The 12,455-nt window shown below is 51.9% G+C and overlaps 1 protein-coding gene across 1 annotated transcript; it reads left to right on the top strand.

Annotated features, from left to right (window-relative positions):
• The first annotated feature begins 1,138 nt into the window (after positions 1 to 1,138).
• LOC308147742 (putative ribonuclease ZC3H12C) lies at positions 1,139 to 12,315 on the top strand. Its single transcript, XM_080520067.1, has 6 exons — positions 1,139 to 1,251; positions 6,961 to 7,778; positions 7,881 to 8,020; positions 8,104 to 8,338; positions 8,459 to 8,565; positions 8,659 to 12,315. The coding sequence occupies exons 2-6, from the start codon at positions 7,030 to 7,032 to the stop codon at positions 10,203 to 10,205; spliced, it is 2,778 nt and encodes a 925-aa protein (XP_080376193.1). The 5' UTR covers positions 1,139 to 1,251; positions 6,961 to 7,029; the 3' UTR covers positions 10,206 to 12,315.
• The last annotated feature ends 140 nt before the right edge of the window (positions 12,316 to 12,455 follow it).

Below are 12,455 nucleotides of genomic sequence, written 5' to 3'. Positions count from 1 at the left end.
ATACGTTCAGGTGGTTTTCAGTTTAATTAAAGTCTAAAGTAAAGTAGTGTATCTGTGTGTTTATCTTCGAATTTAAGCAGCAAAACAAGTTTGACCAAATTAAATCATATTAATGTTCACGTCTTGTGGGTGTGTTTCTGCCTCCTCGTGGCCATACACAGGAACTACACGCAATGTTATTTACACGGTGTACACAGACACTCAATTTCCGGTCGGCTCTTTCAAAATGAACTCAAACACGTTTCAATTGTACTGTCAGTACACGAGTAGTTTTTTTTTAATGGAATAAGTTAATCTGGCCGATTATATTCTTTGTTCTACTCAAAACCAAATATAATATGGATGTTAATATTTTGGGGCACAGTTAAAATTACTTCTCCACAATTACGAGGGTTGATACATATATTTGTCTTTTCTGAGCTTATTGGTGATAATTAGCTTTTAACAGTGATACAACATAGTTATGTACTATAATAAGCCATCCTTATAATATATGTATAACATGTATATACATTAATTAAACATGGTTTGATGTTATTATGTATTAAATGCCAGGAGTGTGTCTGACTAATCTAATGTTATTACCACCTCAAGCTTTATCTTTAGGCCGCAAGAGAGCAGAAAACAACGTATTGATCAACTTCAACTGAGTAAAAGACATAGTAAGAGAAAACTGTAAAGCAAATTTAATAAATGAGGATAAATATAAATTACAGTTGGGAATCAAAATCATTCACGACTGGTCGGCTGACGTTAGAAACAAAACTGCAAAATTGCTTATGGTTTAACTCAATTGTGTTGTTAATATATACATTAATCTGTTTGTATAAAACAAACATAGCAGCTGTAAACAAACAATTAAATTACTTAAATGGTAGAAAAACCATGCTTGTACAGGTTGAATTACGACTGGTTAAAGGCACCTATCTGTTCGTATGTGGCTGGACCAAATAAACTGGATTTATTTGAGATATTCGTACATTTCGTGGCCGATCCGTGTCTGCACTGAGGGAATAAACGACCTTCTGCTTTTATTGTGACGCGCGCGCAGCTGCCGCGCGCTGGCGCTGTCGAACCTGACGCTCCAGTTTGGGTCACGCTGCAGAGACCAGCCGGATGTTTCCCGTCGCCGGGGTATGATGGGAGCTGTCGGCGCTGCTTCTCGGTGCACAGCGGATCGTGCGGCGGCTGGGAGCGGCAGCGGGCGGGAGCCCCGCGCGGAGGGCGGACGGGACTCCGCGGCGGCGGCAGGTCGGTGCGGGTGAAAGCTGCGCGGGGAGGTCGTGACGGTGTTGGTTTGCGGTGACCGTGCACGCCCCCGTGCGCGCTCCCAGACAGTTTGTGTGCATCGGATGCGTGTCAACAGGCGGGGTGTGGGGGGGGGGGACTGAAGGGGATGAGGAATGTGTGAAATGAGTGGGAAAATAATGGAGTTTGAAAGCCGCACGAGCGCAAAAGGCCGGAGCCAAACACGCGCTTTCACTCGTTGCCTGTTCTCTGGGGGTATTTATGAAGGGCAGGGGGATTGTTTACCACGGACAGCTGTGTCTTAACCCCCCCCCCAGTCTTCTGCATGAAAGATCTTCTTTCACTTCTTCCATCTTAACGTCACTTCAAGAGACTAAAAGACGCATCAGACTTCATCCATTCATCCATCCTGACCTCATCTGTTCTGGTTCCATCATCTGTGTTGGGGTCAGAAAGGTCACGCAAAGGTTTCAGTTTATTTATAGATTTATTTATTTTTGTAGTTTATTAAAGGAGTCGTCCATCACCTGGTATTCTAATATATCCCGCCTCCCCTGAATTGTCTTTGAATCAATTCTTAAAAATGTGTGACGTAACAGGGAGCGAGTCCCAACGTCCTCTGGCAAGAGGACATGTTAGACTTTGAGTGGCACCACTGTTTTGATTGGCTGTAGGAGCTGTCAATCATGACTGTGGGGTTCAAAGGTCATACGCTGCCCCCTTGTGGGCAATTCTCGTGTGAACTAAGAGCCCAAACCAATAACAAAAAACCAAAACTCAGCCACTTTCAAACGCCAATTTACATGTTTCAACACGGGAGGAAGGGATTTCCGGGCGACGGCTCCTTTAAAGGGGCACGATGCAGAACATGTGTCATACCTCTGTTGCATGCTGGGTGGCAGTGTTGAGTCATTCCTCCTGCCTCTTTGTGTTGCAGTTCAATTGATCCCGATCGGTAAACGTGCTGATCTCTTGTACTCCGTCACTGTGGAGTCGTCGTCGTTATCTCAACTCTTGATTTAATCGATGCACAATGTCCCGACGCAAACGTGAACAACTAATCAAAATTAATAATAATAGAATTGATGATCTGCTCACCAAATGTAACGTTTCCACGTCTTAAAGAGGTTAAACTTCCTTACGACTCATCAGTGTCGTTGGATGGCAGCTGTCATCCTCTGTCAAGAGTGACACACAGACACACACACACACACACACACACACACACACACACACACACACACACACACACACACACACACACACACACACACACACACACACACACATATTTGTCAGGACAGATGCTCCTTCTCAATATCTTGTTTTCAGTCATAACTTCACTGATTCCTCCTATTTAGCAGTTCCTGGAGCGTTATAATAAGCAGCTAATGAGCTAACACACATCAAATACCAAAAACACACATAAAATCCATCAGTTTCTGAATCAAGCATCCCCTCAAAAAAAAAGTTTCCCCCTCTTATCCTAGTTCAGATCAAAAGTCAGGAATAAATGATCCGTGAGTGAAATCAATAAAAGCAGGAAAGTGCCTGACGCGTTTTGAAAGGTGGGTTTTTGCTGAACATGTCATCTCAGACGCTGAATGAACCACGATGCCAGATATTCACACTGGGAGTGATTCCCCTCCGTCCAGGAGAGGAGACGCCGTTTGTGGAGCTGATGTTTGTTTTGGGGGACGACGGAACGCCAAAGATTTGTGCTTCCGAGTCCTCGGCCCTAAGTGTGCCACCACAAAGCCGAGCAGGTCCTCACTGGGACATAAAACTTTACCATGACCCCCTCCCGGACGCTCCCTTTCCTCTTGGACTCTCTTGAAGGCCGCGCTCGTCTTTCAGCCAGCCATTCTCCTCCTCCTCCTCCTCCTCCTCCTCCACCCCTCTGACCCCTGAGACAAAGAGCGGAGGGTGACGGCGGCGCTCTGTGGCCAGGTGTTCTCCACCGCCGCCCCGGGCTGTAATAGCGGCGGCCCTCACACTGCAGCTGCCCTCCACGGCCCCCCCATTGTGTGGCCCCATTGTTCGGCCGCCCGCCCCTCGTTGATTCATCGGCCACACAGGGGAAGCCCTTTCAGTGTGTGTGTGTGTGTGTGTGTGTGTGTGTGTCTCCCGGTGCACGTTGGGAACGCGTGCCTTAGGGAAACTGAGTGTCGCAAGCATCTGCCCATGGCCACTCCTCCTCCTCCTCCTCCTCCTCCTCATCCTCCTCCTCCTCCTCAGTGTGGAGCCGCCGTGCTGCGATTGGTGGAGGAGCAGCCACTCTGGACGTCGAGGGAACGGCAGACATTGTCGGTCCATCTGCTCCGCCACTCATTGTCCAGGGCGGTGGGAGACGCTCAGACACCGAGGACAGGTCTCACTGGGCCGGAGGTGGACTTTCCTGCACCTTACAGCGTCGGCTCTGGACCCGGGAGGGTGGAGGAGGTGGAGGAGGAGGAGGAGGACTCTTCTGGGTTTTTTGCCCGCATCACTTTTTTTCCTCCTGCTTGTTGTGGATTTTAAAGTGTGGAAATGAGCTGATCTGTTTTGGTTTTGTCTTTGTCTGCTCAGGCCAATCTGGTAAGTCCAGTGAATTTTGGGGGGAAAAGTTTGCTTCGTAAACGTGCAAGTCGGGAGATTTAAGAAAACTGAATGCAAGTTTTGCTCAAAGCTTCGGCGTAGTGTCAGTTTGCTCTTCCCAGGCCTCTGGGCATCATGAATACAAACATAAACTGTGTTCTGGACTCACTGCAATACGACAAAACAATCATGAAGGGATCATGTCAGGACAAGGGGGGGTAAAGGTGCAGGTTGCCCTCGCCGGCGGATGATAGGAAAAGTGAAATATTGCGGGGAAATGACGCAACTCTTGAACTACGGTGAGGATTTGCACCTGCCGGAACCTTCCTGGTCTGCAGCTTGACACCGGCGCTGCACTTCTCTGTGCCGACGACACACTGGTGAGGAGGGAGAACCTGAGGGGAGCAAGGAGGTGTTAACTGAACAGAAACTGTGCACTTTCTACATTAGTGTGTGTGTGTGTGTGTGTGTGTGTGTGTGTGTGTGTGTGTGTGTGTGTGTGTGTGTGTGTGTGTGTGTGTGTGTGTGTGTGTGTGTGTAGGGGAGACACCAGTTGAGAGTATTGCTCAGTGGACATCTGTTTCCCCGCTGCTGGCGGGGAAAGCCTGGCGTGTCACTCACACACACACACACACACGCACACACACACACACACACACACACACACACACACACACACACACACACACACACACACACACACACACACACACACACACACACACACACACACACACACACACACACACACACACACACACACACACACACACACACACACACACACACACACACACAGATTATTCCAACCCCCCCCCGCTACTGTAACTTTTGCAGTGTTAGGTTTGCAGACATACACCACCAGACAGACTGCTCCCCCCCACCTTTTTTTTGGTGTGTGTCCCCCCCAACCCCCCCGCCCAAGCTGCCTTTCAACCCCCCCCCCCCCCCCCCTTTCTCCCTCCCCCACTGCACACACTTGCACAAAGCTGCCACATACAAAGCGCTGTAAAGACTGTGTTACATATTCATTACTGTCTCCATCAAAGCCTGCTGATTCTGTGTGTGTGTGTGTGTGTGTGTGTGTGTGTGTGTGTGTGTGTGTGTGTGTGTGTGTGTGTGTGTGTGTGTGTGTGTGTGTGTGTGTGTGTGTGTGTCAGCCAACCTACCAAGGTTTGAAAGATGCACCCACTGCGTGTGGAGATGGTGTGACTGGCTCTGTTCCGGGCGGCCACCGGACCACGACCAGTCCACTTCAGAACTCTGTGAAAACACTGACGCTCGTTCAAACACAAGCCGTTAGAGACGTGAGACATTATGGTGTGTGAAACTGAATGAAGTAGTCAAGAAAACAAGCTCCATCAGAAACACATTTTATACTGTCATACTGGTGTAATATAGATGCAATATATAGCAGAATAAATGTGTTTCTGATTTAAAAAAGACCTCGGGGTAAACTGACTTAAAAAGTAAAAAAAAACAAACACTTACTCCAAATGACAAGGTCTGAAACTTTAGAAAGTTTGTTTTGACCTACATTTGTTTGTGAATACACATTGTTGTGCTCATCCTGCCCTGCAGTGTGTATTTTCTTCCTTTATCTCTCTTAATATAGACTTTTGTCCTTTACAGGTAAAAACAATATCACTGTTTTCATTGTGACATACGTGTGTAAATATGACTGAATGCATCTGGGGTTGATGGTTTAATAACTTCCCGTGTGTTTGTGGAGACCCCCCGGGGGGCAACGTCAGGCCTGCGACGTGCTGACGTGACGCTTTAGACTGAATCGAGTGTCGGGCTTAAAAGACGTGAAGAGTGTGTGGAATTGGTCGTCTCTCTCTCTCTCTCTCCCCCCCTCCCTCCCTCCCTCCCTCACAGCAGCATGAGTCACTTCAGAGAATGGGAGGGCTCCATCAGTGCCCACGTTGGTCCACGTCAAGGTCCCAGTCCCCACCATGGCCGCATGCCGACTGTTGTCGTGGGGGGACGGCGTGGCGACGCCAGCAAGGCACACTTTTAAATCCCCTCCGTCCCCTTCTCTGCAGCGTGTCGTCGTCGCCGCCGCCTGAACGTTGCAGCCCCTTGTCTTGGCATTTGGGAGGGCGAATGCTTTCAACAGCTGTAGCTTAGCAACAGTAGCTCAGCCACGTTGCTAGGCAGCCCCCTTTTCATAAAATGCTCACTCAACTTGGTCCCCCCCCCCCCCACCTCCGCCCTCTCCCACCAGATTCAAGTCACTTCCTCTTCCATCACCGGTTTTCTCCTGACAGCTTTCTGAGGTCAGACCAGACGACTTGACCTTACAGACAGTCAGTAATTCTGCTGAATCTTTCCTCGCAGTGAAAACCTGTCACTTAAATTAGATCTCATCCTCAGCCGTTGAGTGCAATATTCTGATTGGCTCGGAGTCCCTCAGTGCTTTAATGAGTGACTCAACCGCCCTGGTGGGAAGAAGCATATGGGCTGTAATTAGCAGGTAGAATAGGAGGGGGTGGGGGGGTCAGCGTTAACGGCCTGGTGTCTTCTCCTTTTTGTTCAACAGTTCGCTCTCTGTTCTTCCGTAGATTAATGTGCTGTGGCGTGGCCCTCATGAAAACACACTGAGGCCTGACTAACAAAAAAAAGCGGGAGTCCATTAATTAGAGTGGGAGGCCCCGTCGGCTCTTTGTGTCTGCCCGCCGGCGGCTCGCCGGAGTCCCCGGCTGCACCAGACAGTCACAGGCCGTGTAAACAATGCCGACTCAGACACTCCCGGTCAAATTTCCTCATTAAAATTAAGACCAAAAAGCGACGTTATCTTCAAACACCACTTGAGACCGAACGATCATTCTGCAGATTTCATCATCGAATCAATCAAATTGGTGGCTCATTATTGAAAATGGTACAAATAAAAAGACAAATATTAAAAAAAAAAAAAAAAAAAGCTCACAAACTGAAAGGTTGGGTTTGTGTTGGTGGTTGGGCCTTCTCACAGTGGGTGTGGACCGGAGCATATGGCATCCTGTTCACCCCCGGACGAGTTCAAGTAGGGATTTACCCAATTTCCCCGTAGGAGTCGGTGTCATCTCATCATAAACAACAACAGATTAGCATATATAAATTGAATGCACGCTCCTGTTGGTCTTTCTCTAGGTACCAATGACTCGAGCTTTGTGAGAGGGCAGCTGTCGGCCCGGTGAGCTGGATGTCTGTGACACATTCATGGGCCAGAAGGACCATGTGGAGGCAGGAGCAGGCCACATCCTGGACCCGGGGCCGGACTTGGAATACCTCCACGTAGCAGGGGCCGATCGGCCCCCTGCTATGGAGGAGCAGGGGGAGAGCTCCGGGGGCGCCGAGTCCCCCCCGCAGGCTCTGCTCGAGGAGAACGGCGGACCCGACGCGGACCGCGAGTCGGCGCCGTCTCCCGGGCCAGCCCTCGCGGCGGGCCCCGACTCGGACGGAGGAGAGGGAGGCTCCGCCCACAGTAAGAACGCCCACCAGCCGCTCTGTCGGACCCAGTGTGTGGACCTCGGCACCGAGGGGCCTCCCGAGACTCCTCCCGAACTCGCCGCAGAGCCCCGACTGGACCCCGACCCGCCTCCAGCCGCTCCCTCCACGGCGGAGCTGGCGCCCGAGGCGGGGGGGAGGGAGTACCGGGCCAAGCTGGAGTTTGCCCTGAAGCTGGGCTACTCAGAGGAGACGGTCAGACTGGTGCTGTCCAAGCTGGGCCCCGACACCCTCATCAACGACATCCTGGGAGAGCTGGTCAAGCTGGGCACCAAGTCCGACGGCGAGCAGCCGGCCGGCTCATTAGCCTCCACCTCTTCCTCTTCTTCATCCTCATCCTCCTGCGGTTGTTCCGACCTGCTCGACGCCCAGCGCTCCGACTCCCCCTGTCCCGCAGACTCCACCTGCGACCAGGACAACCTGCGGCCGATAGTGGTGGACGGCAGCAACGTGGCCATGAGGTGAGCGGCTGCATATCTGGAAACCCACATTGCGGTAAAAAAACCAAAAAACAAACAGAAAATGTTAATATCCGGCTTCCTTTTATCTCTCGTGTTTTCCAGCCACGGCAACAAAGAAGTGTTTTCCTGTCAGGGCATCCAGCTGGCTGTGGATTGGTTCCTTGAGCGCGGCCATCATGACGTCACGGTCTTTGTGCCAGCGTGGAGGAAGGAACAGTCTCGCCCTGACGCACCAATAACAGGTCGGTACACAAAGACACCCTCGTCCCTCACGCCTCCTTGTAGCGCAGTTCCTCTAACCCTCCCATAATGCTCCTCTGCTCAGATCAAGAGATCCTGCGTCGCCTGGAGAAGGAGAAAATCCTCGTCTTCACTCCCTCGCGGCGCGTTCAAGGCCGGCGAGTGGTGTGCTATGACGACCGGTTCATCGTCAAGCTTGCCTATGAGTCAGACGGGATCATTGTGTCCAATGACAACTACAGGGACCTCGCAAACGAGAAGCCCGAGTGGAAGAAGTTCATAGACGAACGGCTGCTCATGTATTCGTTCGTCAATGACAAGTAAGACGAGGCGGATCACAGGGAGGGGATGTGTTCACATGTAGAGACGAACCGTTTCAAATAGAATACAGGTTGTTTTTGTTCTTTCTTTTTCTTAAGCCCTCCTTTGTCTTCTTTCAGGTTCATGCCGCCAGATGATCCTCTCGGTCGTCACGGGCCGAGCTTGGATAACTTCCTGAGGAAAAGACCCGTGATGCCCGAGCAGAAGAAGCAGCCCTGTCCATACGGTGAGGCGTGCTGCACTGCATCGCAGCCTTGCCTTATCGCCTGTGGTGCAGCGACGCTCATGAATACTCAAACTTTTGGTTTTCTCTGTGCAGGAAAGAAGTGCACTTATGGCCACAAGTGTAAGTACTACCACCCGGAAAGAGGAGCGCAGCCCCAGCGTGCCGTGGCTGACGAGCTGCGGGCGAGCGCCAAGACCTGCATCACCTCGAAGAATCAGGGCGACGCCGGGCTGGTGAAGAGCCACAGCGTCCCGGCCGGCAGCATCGAGGCCAAGAAGGGAGCCGCGAAGAGGCAGTCCGACCCCAGCATCCGGGCCCTGTCCTACAGCGACGCCGAGGAGAAGCTGCTGGCTAAAGGGCGAGCGGAGAGCCAGAAGAGCGGCAGCGGCAGCAGCAGCGGGAGCGGTGGCGGCGCCAGCATGTCTCCGGCCCCGGGGGGGCCCCCGTCCTGCCTCAGCCTCCCACCGGACCAACAGTCCAGAGCCGTGACGCCCCACGCTCACCTCCCGGCTCCCGGCCACGACCTGTACCCTCACTGCGAGTCTCCGGACTTGAGCTACTACTCCGTGACGCGGGCCTACTCCGGCCTCAGCCTCTCGTCCCGGAGGAGCCCGGACTGCCGCTTCCCCAACGACACGGACCTGCGACTCGGCTCCATGGGCTCGGCGGGCTCCGAGTGCGGCAGCGAGAGCAGCGTCAGCTGTGGCAGTAGCTGCGACTCTTACGGCGAGCGGACGTGTCCCGGGTGCACGCCGGACAGCCTGCTGGAGGACAACGTCCACTTCCCCAACGCCGCCCACGGCCGCCTGTACTCCCACCACGAGCTGTGTGGCCTTCACCCTGCAGAGTACGCCAACATCCAGCATGCGGGAGGACACTCCTACCACCTGAGCGCCAGAAGCGGGCAGGGCTGTGCCCACGATCCGCCGCCCCCGGACGCCCCCCCGAAGCGCCCCCTTTACCCCCTGCCTCCTCACCTCCAGCACCAGCCCCTGGCCACACGCTCCAGCTGCCCGGGCGACTACCACTCGCTGCCCCAGTCCAACCCTCACGCCCCCGGGTCTCCTCTCGGCCGCTGCCTGGCCCCCACGCGAGCGGAGAGCGTGTCCGACTCGCATTTGTACGAACACCCCTCCGCCTCGCACCACCACCACCGGCCCAAAGCGGTACCCAGCTGGGACTCGTACTACCGGCAGCCGCCGCCGCCGCCCCCTCCGTCCCGGTACGAGCCGTCGGCCTACCAGACCCTCCTGGACACTCGTCAGTCCTCCTGGCAGACGCCGCCGTGGGCGCAGGACGGCTACTCGCAGCACCACTCCTCCCACCCGGCCCTGCACCCGTCCCCTACGCACTACCTGAGCCACCCGCCGCCGCCGCCTCCTCCGGCCCACCCGCCACACCCGCCTTACAGCTCCCACCTCTCGGTGCCGCCCCATCCCCCTCCCTCCTACATGCAGCAGCACCCAGAATCCCCTGCGCACGGCTGCTACGGGGACGTGAGGGAGAAGGTGTACATAAACCTGTGCAACATCTTCCCGTCGGAGCTGGTGAGTCGGGTGATGGCCCGGAGCCCCCACGTCACCGACCCCCAGCAGCTGGCGGCCGCCATCCTCGCAGAGAAAGCCCAGACCGGATACTGAACGCCGACGGGAGACGCTGGACTGAAACAAACACAAAGGTTCTGCATTAACGTCTGGTCAGTGCGCAGCAGCGACTCGATGGAGTTCAAGAAGTTTGTTGAAGGGAATTAACTCAAAGCGAAACGTGTTTTTAGATCCGTTTTTTTTTTCCAATGTGACCAGTTACACTTTTTGCTTCTCCAGGTTACCGTCAAATCTTTACGATGAAGGATTATTCAGTTCGGCTGTACCGAGTCAGACTGGAACACGTTTTCTACTGCCGGTCCAAAACAATATTCAAGTAATATTTCATAATCACCTCTGGCGCTGCTGTCGTCACATCTCAAAGTATTTGACCGAGGTCTGTTGGCGATGCTCATCTCGTCGTGTGTGTTGTGGGTGTTGGGAAGGCGGTCGTCGTATTTGGGACGGCGTCAGTTTTTTGTTTGTTTTTTTTTGCTCGGAGTTGTAGCTGTAGAGATGGGTGACCCTGTCGTGTGTACCTTAGTTTTAGTAAGGGACATCTCTCTCTCTCTCTCTTTCCCTCTCGCTCTCTTTCTCTCGGACCCTTTGATTTGGGTCGACTCGGGCATCTGCTACAGACCGAGAACATCTCGCCGCCGGCTGAGAGCAACGCGGACGCACTGTAAATATATTTAACTCGGCGGCGCGCGTCCCGTCGTCTGTAGCAGATCCCGGCCGAATCCATGCTAGACAGAGAAAAACCTCGTTTGATACAAATTGTATCATTAAACTAAGTCGCTGGTGTTATATACAGTACATGGACTTGTATCTATCAAACACACTTGATGTATTGCTATATGATGAAGTGCTTTGACAACAGTTCTTGTTCCAACTTTGAATCTTGTGGGGGGGAAAAAAAAAAAGAAGCAGCAGCTTTGAGACAATTCTTTGTGGTACGTGAGCGACGACAGGAGCTGTGAGCCTACTATGTCGAGGCGTCACGGCTTCTCAACTCGTGCTTTTGGGTTTTGAAGCTGGCTTATTTCCTACAGGGGCTCAGATTTAACCCAGCTGCATTTAGATCTACTGGCTAGCTCAACCATTTGGACATTGCGAGGTTGGGGTCAGTTCATTTTTTGAAAAAAAGTTATTTAAAGTCGATATCCTTAAACTGTGCTTGAAATGGCTGATATATCCTTAATCGATCTGTTGTTTACATTAAGTCATGAATTCAGTGGACAGACCCCAACCCTGTTACAAAGTCTATATTTGGGTCGGTGTGAAATCCCGTGGTGGCCATTTTGAATGCAACACACTGATCAAGGTTTTATTCTGGATCATCGCCACAATCCTTGATTCAGTAAATTTGTGTTAAAAGTATCGGGCAGTACATAATACAGTACCATCATACAGGTAAGTTTAGGCTGAATTATATCTGCTGGGGAACTTGTAGATGAGAAACACTTAGAACATGCTGCACTTTGGCCACGTTAGATTATCCGCGATACAATTCATTAAGGTTAGTAACCGACGCTCTGGCCCTGCAGAATCAAAATGGCCACCGAGAAGCTCAAAACATACGGTCCGCCACAAGCCAGCTCCTCGCAGCCCAACGGTTTCTTTCTTTTCTCCCCGACACGCGGCGCCGCCGACCGCTCGCACGGCGCCGCGTGCGGTGGATGAGAGCGTGTATTGAAGAAGCGCCTTCTCTCTGGCCTGCTGGCACCGTGTGTCAGCCTGGCACCCGAGGGTGGGCCCAAAGTAATGCCTCTTCCTGGCATTGTGCTTATGACACATCCAATACTCTGAACTATGTTCAGCTACCTGTTATGCATGTTTTGATTTTGTGCACGTGTTCTTATTCTTGTGACTTGACGCTCGCTGTCGGGATGCCTCCAGGTTTCACCGGTTGATCACTTTGTATGTACAGTATCGAGGATCCGCAGCTCTTCTTTCACACAACGCCACAGTGGGAGTGCCGTCTTGTCATCTGTGGTCCTTGCAAGTTTACTTTGAAGGGATCAGGAAGCATATTTATTGAAGGCGTCCTACTCGTTTGAAGCTTAAATTTAAACTACTATAGAGGCACTAACAGTTAAGTTCACATTATACCAGTAATATAACTGTAGCGGAATCAATAATGTAACATTTTGATTTGTAGTCGTGATTGTTCATTAAAGAGGAAATAAAATAAACCTGTGCTGTTTTATTGTGACATCTTTCCTCCAACAGGTGAAGTACTAATGGATACCTTCCATATTTTCTAAGCTATAAAAAGGGAAAAGTCTAATATTAAAGTAAAGGTGA

This window comes from Blennius ocellaris (genome assembly GCF_963422515.1).
Source record: "Blennius ocellaris genome assembly, chromosome: 24".
NCBI classification, from domain to species: Eukaryota; Metazoa; Chordata; class Actinopteri; order Blenniiformes; family Blenniidae; genus Blennius; species Blennius ocellaris.
This window is presented reverse-complemented; position numbering and strand designations above follow the sequence as displayed.